The sequence below is a fragment of the Trachypithecus francoisi genome, unplaced genomic scaffold, assembly GCF_009764315.1.
Source record: "Trachypithecus francoisi isolate TF-2019V2 unplaced genomic scaffold, Tfra_2.0 Lachesis_group3, whole genome shotgun sequence".
NCBI lineage: Eukaryota > Metazoa > Chordata > Mammalia > Primates > Cercopithecidae > Trachypithecus > Trachypithecus francoisi.
The window spans coordinates 152,053,978-152,076,867 of NW_022681468.1; the positions used below are offsets into that span (position 1 = coordinate 152,053,978).

At 36.3% G+C, this 22,890-nt stretch overlaps 1 protein-coding gene across 1 annotated transcript in view; it reads right to left on the reverse strand.

Moving 5' to 3' along the window:
* Positions 1–8,884: 8,884 nt before the first annotated feature.
* SPRED1 (sprouty related EVH1 domain containing 1) overlaps positions 8,885–22,890 on the reverse strand; it is a 106,247-nt gene continuing 92,241 nt past the window's right edge. The window contains exons 6-7 of the mRNA XM_033190624.1: positions 17,078–17,179; positions 8,885–14,012 (exon numbers count right to left, since the gene is read on the reverse strand). Of these exons, the coding sequence (XP_033046515.1) occupies positions 13,362–14,012; positions 17,078–17,179 (753 nt within the window). The 3' untranslated portion in view covers positions 8,885–13,361. The remainder of the gene's footprint in view (positions 14,013–17,077; positions 17,180–22,890) is intronic.

Genomic DNA, 22,890 nt, shown 5'->3' on the forward strand with positions numbered 1-22,890 from the left:
TCTAGAAGTTTAAAGTCTGAAACTTGAATACCTCGGACTGAAATCAAGGTATCAGCAAGGCTGTGCTCTGTCTGGAAACTCTAGGTAGGGGAGAATCTGTTCTTTCCTTCTCCAGATTCTGGTGGCGGCCAACATTCCTTGGTTTGTGACTACAACCCTTGTCTTCAGGCCAGCATCTTCAAATCTCCCTGTTCTGTCTTTACATTGCTTTTTGTGTGTGTCACCTCATGCTTGTAAGGTGTGTCTGCTCTTCCTTATAAGAACATATGAAATTATTATATTTAGGGTCCACCTGAACACTCCAGGACAATCTCTCCAACTCAAGATCCTTGGTCACACCTGCAAAAGCTGCTTTCTGACATAAGGTAACATTTACAGGTTCCAAAGATTAGGACTCGTTATCTTTAGGGGCCATGATTCAGCCTACTACAGGAGCTAATTCCATTTTTCTTATCCTCAGTATCTATCTGAACTGGGCCTTTGGACAGTATACAACTTCCTAAGCCTGCTTCTTATTGGAGGAAATTTAGTGGTCCAGGGTGGGTCTTATGCCTTGAACGTCACTTTTCCAGAGTTCTTGTTCTTGATTCCACTTTCTCTTGTAATTTTCTAAATCAGACAACTTCTTGGGAGACAAAGGTATATTTGAAAATTAGATAAAACTACTGTTAATAAATAATAATTTCAAATAGCCAAGGCAATCCTAAGGAAAAAGAACAAAGCTGGAGATAACATGCTACCTGACTTCAAACTATACTACAGGGCTACAGTAACCAAAACAGCATGGTACTGGTATAAAAACAAACACATAGACCAATGGAACAGAATACACAGCCCAAACATAAGGCTGCATATCCATGACTATCTGATCTTCAACAAAGCTGACAAAAACAAGCAATGGGAAAGGACTCTCTATTCAATAAATGGTGCTGAGATAACTGGCTAGTCGTATGCAGAAGACCGAAACTGGACCCCTTCTTTGCACCATACACAAAAATTAACTCAAGATGGATTGAAGACTTAAATGTAAAACCCAAAACTATAAAACCTTGGAAGACAACCTAGTCAATACCATGCTGGACATAGAAATGGTAGACAACCTAGGCAATACCATTCTTTGTCCGTTGGGCAAAGGATTTCATGATGAAGACACCAAAAGCAATTGCAACAAGAACAAAAATTGATAAATGGGATCTAATTAAACTAAAGAGCTGCACAGCAAAAGAAACTATCAACAGCGTAAATAGCTTACAGAATGGGAGAAAATTTTGCAAACTATGCACCTAACAAAGGTCTAATCTCCAGCATCTATAAGGAACTTAAACAAATTTACAGGAAAAAAACAACCCCATTAAAAGTGGGCAAAGGAAAAGAACAGACGTTTTTCAAAAGAAGACACACATGTGGCCAAAAAGCATATGCAAAAAAGCTCTACATCAGTTATCATTAGAGAAATGCAAATCAAAACCACAATGAGATACCATCTCACATCAGTCAGGATGGTTATTCTTAAAATGTCAAAAACTAACAGATGCTGGTTAGGTTCCAGAGAAAAAGGAATACTTATACACTGTTGGCGGTGGGAATGTAAATTAGTTAAACTATTTTGGAAAACTGGGGTGATTCCTCAAAAACCTAAAAACAGAAATACCATTCAACCCAGCAATCTTGTTACTGAATATATACACAAAGGAATATAAATTGTTCTGTTATAAAGACAGGTGCACGCATATGTTCACTGCAGCACTATTCACAATAGCAAAGACATGGAATTAATCTTAATGCTCACTAGTGGTAGACTGGATAAAGGAAATGTGGTACATATACACCATGGAATACTGCACAGCCATAAAAAAGAATGCCATCATCTCCTTTGCAGGAACATAAATGGAGCTGGAGGCCATTATTCTTAGCAAACTGAGTAACAGAAACCCAAATGCTGCATGTCTCACTTACAAGTGGGAGCAAAATGATGAGAACACATGGATACGAAGAGGGGAGCAACAGACAGTGGGGCCTATCAGAGTGTGGAGGGTGGGAGGAGAAGGAGATTCAGGAAAAATAATGAATGGATACTAAGCTGAATACCTGGGTGACAAAATAATCTGTACAACAAAACCCCAGGACACAAATTTACCTACATAACAAACCTGCACATGTACCCCTGAACTTAAAAGTTAAAATTAAAAAATAGAAATAAAATAGATAGGGCCTGGTGCGGTGGCTCACGCCTGTAATTCCAGTACTTTGGGAGGCTGAGGTGGGCGGATCATGAGGACAGGAGATCAAGACCATCCTGGCTAACACAGTAAAATCTGGTCTCTACTAAAAAAAAAAAAAAAATTAGCCAGGCGTGGTGGCAGGCGCCTGTAGTCCCTGCTACTTGGGTGGCTGAGGCAGGAGAATGGCATGAACCCAGGAGGTGGAGCTTGCAGTGAGCCGAGATTGCGCCACACTGCACTCCAGCCTGGGCGACAGAGCAAGATTCCAACTCAAAAAAAAAAAAAAAAGAAAGAAAAGAAATAAAATAGATAGTAATTTATTCCTGGTTAAAAACATCATGCATTATTAGGTTTGCTTTTACTAAAAATTAGGTGGAGAAAATTAAAAGACTAACAAAAGTATTCATATTAAAAATATTGGATTTTAAATACTTAAGAGGGAATAGTTTCTAATAAGATACACACAGGTTAAACCTATGTCATCAGAAGTAGAGATGACTTTAATCAACTGCAGATCAAACTACAGAGAGTAATGGGTAAGTGCCAGCATTTGCTAAGCACTATGGACTTAATGCTGCCCCATTACAAGGAAGCAAATAAAGCCTCTTTGTTAGAATATAAGGCATTGCAGAAACATGCTACAGAGGCTCACACTGACCTTCTAGTTAGTCTTTTTTTCTAAAAATTTCTAAGCATAGACTTAACATCTTTAAGTGGCTTTGATATTGATGGGCATCATGAAACTAATCTCACAGTCAGTCCTTCAAAAATTTAGTGTACTTGAGTGTTACTTATGGGTAAGACAGGTCAGTGAGTATAACAGAAAATGCACAATGAGAGAAAACACAAAGACAGAAATTTGAAGGGAAAAAAGAGACAATGCAGGTTGAGCAAAAACAGTAAATATAAATAAAAGCAGACAGACCAGGGATTTCTGAAGGGGACAATGGAGACGAATCCCACAGGAGTAGAATGGAAGCCAGGAAAGAATGGGAAGCAGATAGACCAGGGTTTGAATTTTAGCTCTCACACTTAAGAACATAGCTAAGTTTCTCAATTTTTATATGCCTTGTTTCATGTGTGAAATGGAAGTAATCATGCCTACATTACAAAGGTATTGAGTAATTAAATAACATATGTGAATGTGTTCAACACATTGTCTGGTACCTAATAGGCATACAATAAATGTTAAATTCTCTTTCCTCATTACATGTGCACAAAATACAAGTAGGAAGGAAAGGAGAATAAGGAAAATAATTGTCCAATTAAGAAAAAACATAGTAACAATTAATCCTAAAACTATGATAATGGAAAAGACAAATATTCAGTGAACATAAAGTAATGAATCTTTCTAAAAATAAAAGACCCTGAGGTGAGCGAGTAGAAGTAGGAAAGCTGTTACAGAGGTATAGGCAAGAGATCATTGGACCTTGGACTGAGATGGCAGTGGTGCCCATGGTGAGAAGTATTCAGGATTGAAATCTATTTTTAAGTTGAATCTCTTGTTGAAGGTCTGTATTTAAAGCATGAAGCAAAAAAATGAACTCTCTGAATAACTGGGTGAATTATGATCATTTGTTAAAATAAAGCATCCCGGAGGTAAAGCAGGTTTGGAGGGGAAAATCAGGAATTCTGTTTTGGCCTCATTAAAACTGAAATGCCAATGAGACACCCAGTAGGTATGTATGTCAAGTAGAAGATCTAAATGTGAATACCACAAACATGAATACGGCATTTAAGTCTCTAAGCAGGGAGTATTGCTAGACAGAGTTTATTGCTGCACCCTGAAGATTCCAACTTGTAGTGCTTAGAGGAGGGACAAGTGAAATTTGAGGAAACAAGGATAGTGTAGCATCAAGGAAGAATGTGCCCAAAGTTGCTCAGTGAGGTGAGGTCTAAAAAACATCTATCACATTTAGACATGTGGAGGCAGTCGGGGGACCCTGTGGAGAGCATTTCAGTGGAATGCTTAGGACAAAGCCTCAGGTAAGACAATACCAACCCAACAAGATCTGAAACCAGTATTGGGCTTTCTTTCCTTTTAAAAGGCCAAACAACAGATTGTGAAATTTTCCAGTTGAAAATCTTCCAGTGGATTCCTATTACCCTCAGAATAAAAGCTGAACTCTTTACCATAATTTCCAGGTTCCCAGAAAATCTGGCACTTGCTGTCTTACCTCCACCCAAGACCAGCCTCACCCAGCCCTTCCAGCCCTACTAGCTTCTTGCTCTTCACTAAGAAGCCAAGTTCCCTTCTATTAAGAGCCTTTGCATTCACTCTTCTCCAACCTGCATGGTTACTTCCCCACTTATGTGCATAGCCTTCCCTAATTACTGCATATAAAACCCTGTCTCCTTGGGAGGCCGAGGTGGGCAAAGTACCTGATGTCAGGAGATCAAGACCAGCCTGACCAACATGGAGAAACACTATCTCTAGGAAAAATACAAAAATTAGCCGGGCGTGGTGGCGCATGCCTGTAATCCCAGCTACTTGGGAGGCCGAGGCAGGAGAATCGCTTGAACCTGGGACGCAGAGGTTGTGGTGAGCCGAGATTCTGCCACTTCACTCCAGCCTGGGCAACAAGAGCAAAACTCTGTCTTAAAAAGAAAAAAAAAAAAAAAAAAAGGTAGTCAACCTTACCTGGAGTTTTCTTTTTCCTATGAAAGACATCTGCACTAGGTAGGCTATCTCTGATCTTGCTTTGGCAAAAAGTGAGTTGGAAAAGGCAAAGAAAATCTTTTGAATACAGGTTCACATGTTTATAGAGCTACTGACTGACTTACAATGCTACCAGCGATAAGATTCCAACGGTTTCCAGTAAGGGATTCTTTCATTTACCTACGCGCTAAGAAAAAACTCACAACAACAAATATGTTTAAATTACTTAGAAAAAATAATGGGTTTGAGGAAAAGTGAAATTAAAGTTTAAAGGTTACCATTTCTGTAAGTTTGTACTCTAAACTTAGTCTTAATTCTCTAGTTGGTCCTTCGTCCTGAAGTGTTCTTTCAAGTCACCATCATCTGATTCTGCAATCTCACTGCAAACCATTTTTAGATTTTGTCTAGATCTGGGAATATCTCAATCTGAAGATCACTTTTTAGTTACAGTATGAAGTACTTTCACCTTCTTAATCACATTAAAAATAGACTACCTATTAAAAATAATGGCATCCCAGTGATTCATTCAATGCCTACTTATAGTGAGAAGACTTCTACTAAGATAGTTACAGTGGGGCTAGAAGAACATGGACAGACTTGAGGGATACTTAAGAAACAGAACTGTAGGAAATTGAGAACCAATAGTGAACACTAAGGGGAAATGATAAAATAAAGATGAAGGCCAGGTGCAGTGGCTCATGCCTGTAATCCCAGCACTTTGGGAGGCCGAGGCGGGTGAATCTCTTGAGCTCAGCAGTTTGAAACCAGCTAGGACAACATAGAGAGACTTTGTTTCTACTAAAAAAAAAAAAAAGAAAGAAATTCTAATGACCTGGTTTCTGGCTTAGCCAACTGGATAGGCAGTGGTGTCACCTCAAGGCAGGGAAGAAAAAAAAAACGTTTGAAGAATGGGGGAAATCATGAAGTCAGTTTTGGGCATATTGAATTTAAGGTACTTGCAAGAAATGTATTTTAGGCAGTTATGGATATAGAGTTGAGTGCAGGTTGTGTTACTGTGTATGTTAAGTGAATGACAACCTTGCACTAGTATCTAAACCATCTTGGATCCATTAACACATTTATAAAATGAGGGTGTCGTACTGATCTGATCTTTAAGGTGCCTCTTAGTCCTGAAACTTCAGTGAATTAACTTTATCATTTTATTACTTAAGTAATTTGGTTTGGATCCCCATTTTCTTCTTAGCCTCCAGAGTAACATGTTATTATTAGCACTTTAGTTCAGCAGTTTTAAACAAAAACTATTAACCAGTTAGAAGCTTGCAAATTCATATAACTTTGTTTTCCCTTAAATTTTAAGGGATTGTGAAACATTTGCTTCCCCTACCTATTCAAGCTTGCTGGAACTTCTTGGGATGAATACAGGAATTTTTAAAGAAAATGTATAATATACTCATGAAAATGTCTTCTCCGTCAATTCTTCCTCTCATAGATTTGGAGAAGTTGGAGAAACATTACTTTTATTAATAGAAAAAAAGGGGAGAGGAACATGTGGAGCACAAAACATGGGGTTTATGTTTGGCAAGAAACATAAATCTGTAAGAAGATGTATCACAATACATTTTAAAAGGAAAAAAACAGCATTTAAATTGGTGCCTTGCAACTGGCAATACAAAACTAAGTAACAGAAATGAAAGACAGGTTTAAATTAAATTTTAACTTAAATTTTATTATCGAGACAATAGTCTTGACATTTCAATACTGAGTATTCTGGAATTTGTTCTCCTTTCTTCCTAATTGCACATAGCATCTTGGTTATTGTAAATTATTTCCAGGTTAACAGAACCAGTAATTTTGAGGGAAGAGAGAATACTAATCTCATTGTCTGAAGCATGTTTGAGTAGTAGTCCCGGCCGGATGCGGTGGCTCATGCCAGTCATCTCAGCACTTTGGGGAGGCCGAAGTAGAATTGGGTGAGCCCAGGAGTTCAAAACTAGCTTGGGTAACACAGCAACACCTTGTCTCTACAAAAAAACACAAAAATTAGCTGGTGTGGTGGCAATTGTTGTGGCCCCAGCTACTTGGGAGGCTGAGGCGGAAAGGTTGTTGGAGCCTGGGAGGTCAAGTTTGCAGGGTAATGTGATTGCTCACTGTACTGCAGCCTGGGCACAGGGTGAGACTGTGTCTCCAAAAAAAAAAAAAAAGTAGTCCTGACAATAAATGCAACTTTGGTTCCCAAAACAGGCTCTATGGAATAACCAAGAGATGAATAGCTCATCACTTGGCGGGGGGGAGGGGGCGAGAGGAGGTCGGAAGAGTACTGTATACATGGCTCATTTTAGCGCATTGTTTCCTAGTGTCTCAAGGAGGAGCGTTGCTGCTTTGGTGAAAATGAATCCCTCCAATAAACCACCAATTGAGCAAAATGAACAATTCCACAAACGGAACTATCTATGTTTTTAGTGCTTCCCACTGAATCAGCTCACAACTAACATATCTTGAAGCATTATCACAATTATTTTCCAATTTAAAACATTTCCATGCCATACTGTGGATCACATACCACAACTCAGTGAGACAGGGGGCCCAGAAATGGACAAGAGCAGAAATTAAGAAACTATTCCTTTATAAAACAAAATTACTCCAACTAAAAACAATAGAATTTCATTGTAACAGAATGACTATTTTATGAAATACATCTGTAACTCCTGTAACAGAAAGCTGGAGCCGCATGGGAAAGAAAAGCCTATGCTTTGGAGCCAACTTGTTTGAGACCTACTGCCTCAATGTGATCCAATTTATTTTGACCTTTTGAAGCCCAAATCTCTTCCTTAGAAAAATGAGGAAGATAATACTTACAAGGTTATTTGAGGATTAAAAGTAATCATGTATAAAATATATTATGTAACAAAAATAAAGACAAAAGAAACAATATTTCAACTGTGATTTTGTTAGACTTTTATTATGAATGTATTTTTTAAACCATCATTTCAGATCTCACTAAAACTGCAAATCTTAGAGCAGTTAGATTTAAAGAGACTGACTACAGTTTTCGTACCATTGATGTTGATGTCTTTTCCTTTAAGGAGCATTATGTGCATGACACTTCTATTGAAAGCCAAGCTAGAATCCTAGTTTCAATTTCCCTGTTATAAAAGCTATTCTACTTACTTGTGGGTATTAACTTGATGTGAAGAATGTAAAGTGAATTCTGAAAAACCTGTAAATAAGCACATGAGACTACATTTCATAATTAATAGTAAAGATACAGTTACTCCTTGATTTTTCAAATAAACTATAATATAGTAATCCAACTTATTCTGGTGTTGACACTATAATTTTTGATTACTGTCCTAATAACCTTTCCTTTAGATTATTCGCTATTTTTTGTTTATATTGTAAGTTAAGTAAAACCATGAAACTGACTTGAATATAAAAAAATCAGTAGTCTTGGGTTAAACATTTACCACTTAAGGTCATTAGCTTAGCTGCAACATGTTACCAAACCAATAAATATAACATTATTAGGTAAGAGACTTAAAAAAAATCTGAATTAAGGATGAATAAATGTTATTAAGATGAACTATATGTGAACTTTCAGTTTAAAAATATACTTTTAAAGAACAGCATTATCAAAAGCTTCCGTTTTTACTACTTTCTCCTCCAGTAATTATCTCTTATGTGATAATTTGATAAGCTCTAGGAGAATAAGAAAAAGTCCTTTTAGAATTCATGAGAGGTTTAATCAGGTCATTCCAGGACGGAAAAAAAACCATTAAAATAAAATCTTATGATAATCATCCGGTATGTCCAATGACATGGGTATGATGTAACAAAAATGGTTACAAACTTATAATGTATTATTTACATTATATACTCAAAACTATCAAGCCAGTTAACTGTATCTGAGGAGACACATTACGACATAAGTTAAACAGTTTTTCATTGTTCATTAGAAAGAATGCAGTCAAGCTTTTAATGGAAATAATATACAAGTGAGGCACTTTTGAGGTCAGAAATAGAAAGCAAATGACTACACACTGGAAATGTTCACAAAAATCTATGTGTATTTTTAATACAAAGACTTTTCAACTCGTTTATTCTTGAAAAATTTCAAAACTAACAACTGATGCAATTTAAGAAGCTTTCAGGAATAATGGCTAACATTTCAGTGTACCAAAGCATATGAATGTCTTATAACCACCTGGCTGCTAGGCAAACAGTACCTAATACCTTAAAGCCTTTTTTTTTTCTTTTGGTTTATGTAAATCACCTCAGGTTGTGTTTGTTTTAAATAAATTCATTCTTTATGTCTGTCTCACTGCAAAGGACCTCATGGTGCTATTATCATGATTTATAGACTTTTTTAGTGCAACAATAGTGCCAGTTTCTAGTGCTTCCTCTTACACTTTGAAATGTGATCATGGAAGTCAAATCAAGAATGAGCATAATAATCAGTAAAGAATCCTTGCCTTTCAGGTAACTAAAGTTTTCTAAGTTTTATGCAGAAAAAATGTTACACTTGCTTAATGCACCTCTGGGCTACAATTAAAAACCCAATTTAACACATATTTCCAAGTGTAATCACAAAATCGAACACAAATTTCAATACAAGAAATATCCTTAAAATTCTTTACATTGACCATTTAGAGGAAAGCACATTTCCTGTCTCTAGAGACTTACATGCACATTAAGAAACATTTCTGTGCCATTTAATTAAGGGGGCAAGGGAGAAGAAAAAGAAAAGAAAAAGCAAGACTTACCCAAGATATCAGATGGCACTACACACATGAATTGAAAGTGCATTTACATTACTTCAAAAGCTCATTTTAGGCACTGCTGAATAACCAATGAAAATATGTAGCTCAAGTTTTTCCCTTTAAATTCTAACCCCACCCCATCATCATCTCAGAAACATACACACGGCTGGGGGCAGTGGCTCATGCCTGTAATCCCAGCATTTTGGGAGGCCAAGGTGGGTGGATCACCTAAGGTCAGGAGTTCGAGTCCAGCCTGGCCAACATGGTGAAACCCCATCTCTACTAAAAATACAGAAACTTAGCTGGGCATGGTGGTGGGCACCTGTAATCCCAGCTACTTGGGAGGCTGAGGCAGGAGAATCGCTTGAACCCAGGGGGCAGAGGTTGCAGTGAGCTGAGATTGCACCACTGCACTCCAGCCTGAGCAACAAAAGTGAAACTCCGTCTCAAAAACACCAGAAAGAAACGTACACACACACTCTTTCTGAAGTTGTCATGATAAAATACAGGTGTGATTATGTTTTTCCATGTTTTGAGAATTATTTTTAAAAATTCTCCCTGACTGGCAGAAGGAGGAAAAAAATACCATTTTGGTAATGGCTTTTGAGAGTTAAAGCAATTGGTTCTATAAATGCCTCAGTACATCCATTAAGTTTGATTGCCAGCCCCAAATATCTACCAATATTTTAAAACAGGGTATGTAAGAAAAAAAGTGCTTAAAATCTTTCAGCAAGCCAACAAGACACCTTAGGAAAATAACCATTTTACAATTCCTTTGAGATAGTTCTTATTCCTGGTTTCCCTGGTAGAGGTGGTCACCACATAAATAGCCCTTTAATGGTAGTAGTGATGAACCCTGTTAGATCCCTATTGCCATCTCATGTCTCTGGCCTGGAAATCATCCAGTAGGTGGTGCTGAAGCTCCACATGACATACTTCTTCAGAAATCAAATGATGTCCCTTTTCAAGCCAGGAAAAATATCATTTAAGAATTATCAATTCTGAACAAAAACAAGTTCATCGGACCAGTCTTGCTTGTCATACCATCTAGATGATTCCATTTTCAATACTATTACTGAAGCAGCTGTCTTGAGCCATCTGCTTATATCAGATAAAAACAAAGAAAAGTTTTAGAGGAAAAGCCAATTGGCAGTGCTGAATCTGTACAGAGAATGAGAAAATGTTCCTGAAGGTGCCTATACACATGTTTAAGAATCAGTGATTTAAACTACCCATTTGCTTTCACAAAGGAATTCTAATTTACTCAAAAGAAAATTTCCACATAGGGATTCAGAGAACATTATATCATCAGTTAGTCTTGTAGACTGATTTAGAAACTGGGTATGTTAACTATAAAGATCCAAGGTAAAATAAAAACCATTTCATCACCATAGTTTTTAATGAAGAAACTTGTTTAAAATTGTAAAGGAAAAAATGGGAATGGGACGGCAAAATCTTAGCAGCAAAGTGGTTAAACAAATTGAAAATATTAATGCACAAACATTAAAATATTAAAGCATATATGTTGCATATAAAATACAGTACAGAACCAGGAGTTGCACTATACTGATTAGTGCTTAACAGAAGAAATGATTAAATTTGTTCCTCCCAGAAGTATATACACAGTTCATTTCCACAGCATTTTCCTATAGAGCCAGCAAGTTATTTTCTTCAGTAATTCACACCTTGATCAAACCTGAATTATAAACTTAGCACTTACAAATATGAAAAGTCATTCACAAGGAAAAACAGTATTTCCATTTCACCAATAAAAATTTTGAAAGTTAACAGTCTATTCTAGGAAACCAAGCTTAGCTGAAAACTTCAGGGATGAAGATCATCTGTTGTAGCAGCATTCAAATATATAAACAGTAAAAATAAGACTTAAAACTGCTGCTACAGTGTCATGTTTTGGATTTAGTTCATCCAATTGATTTTTAGTACAAAACTAGAAATACCCTCTTCTTCATAACATCTATAGTTATCAATATATTTTTCTTCTTTTCAATGTGAAATAATACTTCAAGATGATCTATATACACAATGTTGTCAGTTCAAGCTGTCATATAAATATAAATGCTTTCTTAAAAAAAGTATTTTACAGACAGATAGTGTTATATACATTGTTCCGTTTGATCTGGGGCAAAAGAAAAAAGCTAACACAAGCTTAAGTGTGATATATAAAAAGAACGATACATAAATGACGTTTAAAAACCTGCATAGAAAATGAGCTTCAAATGGTAGTGTGATTTTAATTTTTATCACCTCTGAAACTTTAAGCCATTAAAAAAAAGGCACACTTCTCAACTGTATCCCTCTAAGGGAATGTTCTTAAAGAACCCTTTCCTTGGTTAGAGTTTTAATGTAACACTTAAGAAAACAACAACAAAAACAAAAACAGACAATTTGACTTCAAGGTACTTTAAAGTTTGTTGGAACATTTATCCAACTATTTTGTAAATTAAACATCCAGTAATATAATGCTCTGCAAAAGAAATACATTTATATGTACAAGATACTTCATTTACAATGTTGGATTAAATACTTTCCTGGGATAGTTTAGCACACATTTTAACATAAAATAATTTTGCTTTTGGCCAGTTTAAATAAAAATAAAATGTAACTGATAAAAAGTTATCACTGTTATGTAAATAATAAGCACTGAGGATTAAGCTAAAAAATTAGTAACACAGCTGAACATATTCTGGTTTAGCAGAATGATAAATGAAGATCTCAAGAGGAAGCTTTTACACTGACTATCCAGTCAAACTTTCTGCCTTGTAAAACATTTGTAAATGCAATATAATTTTTTGAAGGAGGAAACTCTGAAAGAAAACAACTTGCTGGTTGAATACCACAAAAACAACTAAAAAACTTCACTTTTTTTCTATAATGTTTGTTTACTCAGTCTCTTTTTATATAAAAATAAGTGTTACGTTCCCATCAAAACATTAGACAATTACATCTGTGCTTTAAAAAAAAAGTTGGTCACTCAAGGCTATTAGAGTATTTTTAAGGATTTTAGATTACCAGAATGTACAGATATAACTCAATATAAATTGTAGCCAAAGAGAAATAAGGATGAAAATATCAAATCATTCACATGGAATAAAAACATTATTAACTAGATGAGTTAAATATTCAAAATATATGGAATGTGACAGTAGATATACATATATATATCTACTTCAGAACTAGGAAGGGGAAGAAAAGTTTAATATGTAATAATTCGTACCTTACATTTAGTTAAATATAAACATTTGTTATTTATACATAAAACTGCTTTCAAAAAACAACTAATAAATGATTTAGTTGCACTTGTTTTACTTCTTGTAATTGCCAAGTGTTAACTTTTCTTAAATTGAAATCAACTGTCCCCTAGTGCACTTTTATTTTTAGTTCATGTCCTAATAAATTCAAACCTTTGAAAGTCCCATCACCTAATGCATAAATATACAAAAATGCCAAAAAATGAATCCCTTTTAGTTGGATCATATTTTATGCTGACTTTTTATAGCCAAATAACCAGAAATGGTTTCCTTCTGCCAAATACTCTACAACCTGTAACAAAACATGCCATGCACTCAAGGGAAAAGTTAGGCATGGCGTGAAACGCCAAGAACTGATGAGTTCTGCTTCCTCCATGTGTGGCCCCAATGATACCAGGCAAGATTCCATATTGCTTGCCAAAAGCTTCCACAAATCCAAGTTAGCTAATTCCTGGAAACAAAGATTTTAAGCTCATTTTGGCACTGGACCATTTCATCCAGCAGCTTTATGTTTCCCACCACAGCAACCACATGCCTCACCACAGCGATGGCACATTCTCAAAGGGACGTAGCAGCACATACATGGTACAATGAAAGACAAAGCTACCAGGGCTAACCATCGCAAGCAGAACTTGTCATCGCTAGTGTCACACGAACAGGGATCAGAAAAATCTCCCTCTGAGTCTGACATACAATGATACAACATGCTCTCTGCACAGAGCATGCAACTAACTTGATATATGCATCTTTTAATAGGGTCTGGAGCATCCTGACATTTTCCCCTGACATTTTCTTCATGATTAAACCTTTCCTGGCAGTATACGCAGCGAGAACGTTCACCATCCTCTTTTCTTCGTTTTGACTTCTTAATTTTTAATGAGGAAGGCTGCGTCTTAAATACCACAGAGTCTTTAGGTGAACTTAACTTAGTCTCCTCCCCACAAGAGTACAGATAGTCTGATTTTTTACTGTCTGGTTTAGAAAACTGAATACTGGAATCAGCATCATCTCTTTCCAAGTCATTTTTCCACATGTCAGGATGTCTGTAGTCTGCATAGCGACGTATTAAGATATCTCGAGGGTTTATTCTGACAATCTCATCCTCATCTTGAAAGCTGACATGTCTGATTGATTTTAAAGGGACCTAAAAAAGAAACAGATAAAAACTGCAATGAGGGCTATGATGGTTAATTTTATGTGTCACCTTGTGGGGCCACAGTGTCCAGATATTTGTTCAAATATTACTTTGGATGTTTCCATGATATGTTTTTGGGATGAGATCTACATTTCAATCGGTGGACTATGAGCAAAGCACAGTACCTTCTGTGATGTAGGTGGACCTCACGAAATCCACTGAAGGCTTTACTAGAACTAAGACTGAGCTCTCCCTGAGCAAGAAGAAATTCTGCCAGCAGGGTGCCTCTGGACGCAGACTACAACTATTTCTTGGGTCTCCAGACAGCCTACCCTGCAGATTTTGGATCTGTACCTCTACTATTGCATACGTCATTTCCTTAAAACAAAATCCGTCTGTCCGTCCCTCCATCCGTCCGTCCGTTGGTCCCTCCGCCCGCCCGCCCGTCCGTCCGTCCATCCATCCATCCGTCCTGTTGGTTCTACTCTGGAAAACCTTGACTAATACTGATTTTAGTGTCAGTATTAGTCAAAGTGTGGTGTCACTCTAACAAATACCTAAAAATGTGGAAATGGTTTTGGAACTGGGTAATGGGTAGAGGTGGAAAGTATTTTGAGATGCATGTTAGAAAGAGCCTTGAGGCCGGGCGCGGTGGCTCAAGCCTGTAATCCCAGCACTTTGGGAGGCCGAGACGGGCGGATCACAAGGTCAGGAGATCGAGACCATCCTGGCTAACACGGTGAAACCCCGTCTCTACTAAAAATACAAAAAAAAAAACTAGCCGGGCGAGGTGGCGGGCGCCTGTAGTCCCAGCTACTCGGGAGGCTGAGGCAGGAGAATGGCGGGAACCCGGGAGGCGGAGCTTGCAGTGAGCTGAGATCCGGCCACTGCACTCCAGCCTGGGTGACAGAGCGAGACTCCGTCTCAACAAAAAAAAAAAAAAAAGAAAGAGCCTTGAAGAGACTGTTGCTTCTAAATATGGACTTTAAAAGTGATTCTGGTAAGATCTCAGACGGAAAAGAAGAACATGTTTTGCACACTGGAAGGAAGGCAACCTGTGTTAAAAAGCAGCAAATAACCTGACTGAATTGTGTTCTTGTGTTTTCTGGAAAGTAGAACTTATGAGTGATTAACCTAAATATTTAGCAGATATTTCTAAGCAAAGTGTTGAAGATGTAGTCTAGTTTTTCCTTGCTGCTTATAGTAACATTCGAGAGGAGAGACACAAATTGAAAGAAGAAACTGTTAAGCAAAAAGGAATAGAATATGAAGATTTGATACATTCTATGTCTACCCATTTGCAATAAAATGGGAAAGCATGTTCAGAGAGAATATCTAGGGTGTGGTTGGACAATCATATGGTAAAACGAAATGCTGTCAATCTGGATTGAAGGGGACAGAGTCAGGACAAAATGAAGGAAGACTGTTGGACTTCTGAAATTCTACAGGATGGGCCACGGGAGTAATGTGAAATATGACTTATCTTTCAAGAAAAGGGAAGAATGAGCCTGAAGGCAGGCATTTTTCTCCTCAGTTCCAGAGGGTGGGGTCAATTCCTCAGTGTCAGTGGGCCAGGCTGTAGCAGCCTAGAGCCCTGGGGGCAATGCTGACACCTATAGCTGAGAGGGTGGGGCTACCATTCCAGTGGGCCCAGAAGGCAGAACATTAAAACAAAAAGGATTATTCTTAATCCTAAAATCTTTTTAAAAAATCTTAAAATATTTTAAAAAGTTTAAAAATCTAATGGAATTATTGTAAGGTTTTGGAATTGCTTGGGACCCATGACATCTTTCTTCCATTCAACTTCTCACTTTTTGAATAGGAATGCCTATCCTGTACCTTTCCTATCATGATATTCTCTAACCTATCCTATTATAGTATTTGTACTATGAAATTACAAATTTCACAGGTTCATAGCTGAAGATGAATTTTGCCTCAAGATACATATACCTCGTCTTATCCACACTTGATTGAAAGATGTTATTCGGATGAGATTTGGGACTTAAGAGTTGATGCTGGAATGGGTTATATCTTTGGGGCTGTTGGGATGAGGATGAATATATTTTGCATGTGAGAAGGGCATGAATTTGGGGACAAAGGACAAAATGTTATGGTCTGACTTATGTCCTCTTCAAATTCATATGTTGAGGCCCTAGCCTCCAGTAATGCGACTGTATTTGGAGACAGAGCCTTTTAAGAGGTGACTAAGTTAAAATGTGGCCCTTAGGAGAGACTTTAATCCAATCTGACTGTTTTCTTTATGAAGAAATTGGGACACACAGAGAAAGACACCAGGGATGTACGTGCAGACGAAAGACCATGTGAGGGCAAAGTGAAAAGGCAGCTACCTGCAAGCCAAGAAGAAGGTACTCAGAAGAAACCAAACCTACCAACAACTTTGATTTTGGGACTTCTAAGAATTTTAAGAGAATAAATTTCTGTTGTTGAAGCTACCCAGTCTGTAGTATTTTGTTGTGGGAGTCCTAGCAAATTAATACAAAGACATACATGTTTATAGCTTTGGTACACAAAAAGTCTCTGAAAAATGACGTAAAATACCCCTACCTCCACAACCCTTCTGGGAAGGTTGGCTCTTTGAGGCCAAAGAACAAAATTAAGTCTTTTGACTCCTTCCATCATCCATAAATGCAGGCTTCTAACTAGACAAATTTGTATTTTTAGCTCTAGTTCCTGGACATCGTGACTAGTCTACTACAAGTAAGCGTCTGATTCAGTTTGGGGCACACTTCTGGTTCCCAGATATATGGAATTAGGGTTAAAAAATTTTTTAGGTCTGAGCTAAGGGTGGGGTGACAGATACAGTTTATTAAATTAACAATATATAATTCCTTTTGGTCCTATCTGATGAAAAGCTCCAGCAATCTTTTAGACTCGAATGAGAAGTTTGGAAAGTTTTTAACTAATGGCGTTTATAAGCACATATGCAGCAAATTTACACAATGAAAAATTTTCTAGTACAATTCAACTATATGGAGAATTAGAAAGACTAGAAAACTTCACCTATATACTAATTAGTTAAATTCCAAATCAGAAGAAAAACTAACATTACTTACCCTATTTTGGGACTTTAGGCTTCCACATTCCTTGGATATTTGCCGCTGTACATATTCCATACTTCTGCTCTGAATGTCCAAGCCTGGCTGACCAAATGTTATCTAAAATACAAACAATTTCTACTTAAATGACACAAGAATTTTACTTTTAATGAAACTACAGTGTATATTCCAAAACCTCATAACCTATTAGCAGTAAAGTTTTTCAAAAACGGTTTTGAGAATAAAATATAATTATTTCCCCCCACCTAAAACACAAACAAAAACTGTAGGTCTTTTCTTACACATTTAAACTTTAACAAGTAATGAATACATAGTCAAAAAAGTACAAACAACCCAAATACTCATCAACTAATGAATGGATAAACAAAATGTAGTAAATCCATAGAGTGGAATATTATTCAACCACAAAAAGAAATAAAGTAGTTACACATGTCACAATAATGGTTGCTAGGGGCTAGGAATAGGGAAGGAGTGGCAATGACTGATAATCAGTGTGGGTTTTTTGTGAAGTGATATGGAATTTGATACTGCTGATGGCTGCATAAGCTTGTGAATGTAATAAAAACCACCAAATTATATACTTTTTTAAAGGATGATTTTGTGGTAGGTGAATTACATAGCAATAAAAAAATAGGAATCTTTAGTGTCCTGATACATTTACAAGTGTTTTGAATTGCAAAGCCCATTTCAGACCTAAATTACAGCTAAAATGTATGAATGTTTAATTTTTAAAATTTTATCGTGAAAAATTCCAATATACATAAAAGGAGAGAATAATGTAATGAATCACCACAGGTCTATTATCTAGCTTCAGTTATCATCAACATTTTGGCAATCTTGTTTACTTCTTGTTTTTCCAGATAATTTTGATCCAACTCCTACTGTTATATACTTAATAAAAACTATAACCCTGAAAATAAATAGTAATACATGCAGATAGCAAAATTTTCAAATAGTATAAAAGCACATGAAGTAAAAATCTTCCTTCCATCTTAGACCTTTCAGTCCCAGTTTTAAAAGCTATCATAAAAAAAAGTTTTTTAGTGTATTCTTCCAAAAATTTTTACACACACACACACAGCTTTAAAATAGGACCCTTTGTACTGTGCCCTTGGTTTCTGCATTTAATGATACAATATGAAGGCCATTCTATGTTTATAAGTAGAATATGTAAGAATTTAGAAATTAACAAGAGGAAATAACTATGGATTAAATGGTCTGGGAAGGCATGAAAGGAAATGTGACTTGAAGGAAACACAGAATAAGCTAGATATTTGGTCAAGTGAAAAATAGAAGAACATTACACAAAAGGAAGCAGAGAGAACAATTTTCTTTCCTGGTAGAATACAATGACCTCAACTAGTATATTAAATATGTATTTCTAAGAACTATTTTAAAGAGTAAAAATGTCCATTTTCTCACTACTGTCTCAGAAAAAAGTCATACACACCACTTAAACAATACACACTTTGAAAACTACCTGAGTCAATAGGGTATCTGAATATTAGTTCTCTCACACAATCTCTAAGTGAAAAGACAAATAAATGGACAATATTGACTTTTTCACACTTACTAAAAACAGATGTGATAAGTTATACCCCAATTAATTTCTGCTTTTTAATATCCTCAAAATTTGGTACTTTTGCTATAATCTTCAGGAAAATTTATCAGCTGAAAAAGTCGTAAGAGATGCTTCTTCAAAGCTGGTCACAATTAAAATTTTAAAAGGATTCCATTTATAATAAAACAATTAAAATGGTACAAAGAAATAATCCTATAAAATATGTATTATCCTTTCACAAAGAAAATGCAAAGTTTTATGTAAAGATACAGAAAAAGAGCTAAACAGAGGGATATATCACATTCACGAATAAGATGATAAATTATCCCCTAAACTAATATACACATTCAAAGCAATTCAAATATAAACCATAAAAGGATTCGTCACCAGATTTGACAAGTTCATTCTAATTTTTTAAAAGGGTAAACAGCCAAATCGGGGGGGAAAAAAAAAGATCCAAGATGAATAACAAAGTTAGGCACTTTCTCTACAAATATTAAGTTATTATACAGCTACAGTATTTCTAGAGTAAAGATGACAATGTGGCACTAATGTCGATTAGAGACATCGGAAATAAACATACACAGCAATCTGACGTGACGGATATGGTACTGCGTATCAGTGCAGAGAAAGGCTCCAATAAACAGTGAGGGGACAATTAGTAACCTATGTGGAAAAATAAAATTTGATCCCTACCACAGAAATCAATTTAAAGTGGATTAAAGACAAAACTTTAAAACTTTTAGATTAGGAAGAAAATCTTTAAGATAAGGATAGGGAGGGAGTCTGTAAAAATAATAAAAGATATCATAAATTCAACTGCATTAAAATTTATAATGTCTGTTCACCAAAACACCACAAAGAGTGAAAAAGAATCACAAACTAGGAGATACTAGCTGCAAATAAAACTCAGAAAGATCTGAATCCAGAATATACAGACAAGTGACACAGAACATTTGATTACCTAGCAAAAGGCCATGTGAGAGCATGCAGTTAAAATCCATTTGTAAAGGAACAATCACAGTTATTTCCAAAGTCTTTCAAATACTCAATACATATTCCCTGTACACACGGTACATACACATCAATCCTAAAGTCCAATTTGTCCCAGAACCTTCTGTAGCACATCAATGTCAAAAATCCAATGCTAAATACTCTAAAGAAACTCATGCACATGAATAGTTGCGGACAAGAAAGTTTGTACTAGCAGTATGCCTGTAACAACAAAAACCTGAAAACAACTGAAATACACAATTAGGAGAATAAAAAGGAACAAGTTGTAGAACTATCAAGGAAAACATGAGAATGTCAGACAAAAACCATTTCAGGAAATAGTTACCTCTAGGATGAAAGCAAAGGTATAGATTGGGGGTGTTCCTGTTTTAAGTTGTTTGGTGGTTTCTCAAGTATTCAGTGAATATATTCTTTTTTATGTATTAAACATGTCATAAATCTCTGACATATGCTGTCATATTTGTCTACAGTGACATGAACCCGGTAATGTGAAAGTAAAAGAAACTGAGTTAAAGAACTATATAATGGCTTCCAGGCCTTTAAGACTTTGAAACAATGTATCTATCCATCCAAAAGATTTTTTTTTTCTTTTTTGAGATGAGGTCTCACTCTATCACCCAGATTGAGTGCAATGGCGTGTGTGGCTCACTGCAGCCTGGACCTCCCTGGCTCAAGCAATTCTCCTGCTTTAGACTCCTGAGTAGCTGAGACTACAGGTATGTACCACCATGCCCGGCTAATTTATATATATATATATATATATATATAAATTTATATGTTAGAGATGGAGTCTTGCTATGTTGCCCAGGTGGTCTCAAAAGCCTAATCTCAAGTGCTCCTCCTACCTCAACCTCCCATTGTCCTGGGATTGCAAGGGTGAGCAACCATGCCTGGCCTCAAAAGATTTACTAGCTCTTCAAAGCATTAAAAAACAAGTCAAAGACAAACACTGGCAATGCCTATTGAAGCTTTACTAAGGTAACTAAGCTAACGCAGTTGACAATGCTTTATGGGTCCCATCTCTGCAGATTTAGTGAGCATATGCACTACCGGCCTTTTGTTTTGGACTATCTTTTCAAGGACATCTGTACAGTGAAACCCTTGAAAGACACAGTGTTTCCCCTTTGGAAACAGGCTTGTTTAGTGTCCAGTATAACAAAGACCGTATCTCCTTCCTCAGCAAGTAAGGCAGGCTATTGAACTGCATTAAAAGTCATTATAAAAGACTTGGCTTCCCTAAGTTCAGGGTTCCAAAGCTGGGATGCAAACCCACTGAGTGGACACGTATTTCTGAGCATCATTCCCATGGGATTTGGAGGAGCAAGGGAAACCAACACAAACATGAAGCTCATGCTACTATTGTACTGTGAAGAATAACAAAGTCCTTTGTCTCTGACTCAGCAGCCATGTCTTCTAGCAGCATTCATAAAATTAGTAAGTTAACTTGCTAGCTTACTCTTTATAGTTCAGCAAGGCAACTGTCTAGTCCTTTTGGCAAGGTTGTTCCTCTGTTGTAGAAAAGGACCCATCAATTTACCCCAGTTGAATGTTATTAAACATTCAAAGGACATAGTTATTTTGTTGAGCATTTACACTTACCAAGCTAGCTTTCAGTGATGATCTCATAAAGACCTATTTTAGGCAGAGAATGTGTTAATCAGGCTACTACAAGTAACTACAGTCCTCAGGACGGTTGAAATCAAATTTTATGTTCTGATTTTCACATATCATTTTCTTAAACTCGAGATTACCTGAATCTCTGAAAATGACTTTAGTCCTAGTATCCTAAGAAAATAAGGTGTCTGGTCTGCAAGCTGAGGGCCAGATTCTGTACTATGGAAAACTCATCCAGTGAGGCCTTCTGGGTCACATACAAATGGACAACTGCTACACTATCCTAACAGCACTGTGCTGAATGGTACTGTGTTTTATTCCTATTAAGAAACTTCTACAATATTTCTTTACTATATGTATAGCTATAGTCTACTGCAGCTTTAAAAGAGAAAACCATTCCATTATAATTCCTATTAAATTGAGAAGTGCACTGATTATAACATCAGCAAATGTGTAAACATCTAGTTACGCAAATTTATATAATATAACCCTTGCTTCTCTAAGTCACATCAATCTTGGAGACAAGAAAAAGTATCAGTTACAAGTATTATTGTTCTATTTATTTGACATTTTTCCTAAGTGCTTTATATATAAAAGATTAATTATTTAATATTTATAACAACTCCAGGAGGTAGATACCGATATTATACCAATTTACAGATGAGGATACTAAGGCACAGAGAACGTAAGTAACTTGTCCAAGGCCACACAGCTAGTAAGTAAAGAAGCTGGAATTCAGACCCAAACAGAATAGGCTCTAGAGGCCATGTCATAATCCCAAAGCTAAGAGCTGTCTGCCAGATGTTGTTCACTTCTCTCTCTCTAGTTATTTAGCACTTTTTGTGCTTTCTACCTGATAACTACATTCTTCAACCACCCCATCATAACGGCCATTACTATTTTGGAAGAAGAGTTCAGTTCTTTTTCCCCATCAATCAAAAGAACACCTTTAAATTTATAGTTTTCAGCCAAAGAAGGTAGGCCAAATAAATTCCCTGGGCCTGGGATGAGGAATACTGGTATATCGTAACGTCCCTGTGTTCCATTCACTGTGTTTTCTTTCCCTGCTCAACTTTATGAATCAGTGACTTAGTTCAGGATATGCATACTTTACCTCTCTCCTACGCTGACATGAGTTTTTCTGCCCACTCAGTATGTGGGAAAATATTTTGTATTAAAAACTGTTAAAATGAGTATCTCCAGATTCAAATGTCTCATAGGATGCCTGGACGTTTACAAGCAAATATGACTCCTGGTGGGTTCATTTTAATATCCCAAAATCTCTAGCGAAAACATGCAGATTGCTTTTAGTCTTTATTCTTGCAATTATTTTGCTCAAGGTAAAACTGGCTTGCAATTTTTTCCTTAATTTTTCTTTAATTTTTTATAAAATTTCATAATAAATTTGGACAACATACATAAACTACAGAAAATTTTTAATCACTAAAATTAGGTAGTTTGCCAGTTTGTTGTGAGGATTAAGAGTTATATAAGTAAAGCACTTAAAACAGTATCTAGCACATAGTAGTTACCAGCTATGATAAAAATTAATAATAATGATCAGTGAAAAATAAAGTTACAGGGAGCCTGGGAGACTTACCCAGAGACTTTTACAATCCGT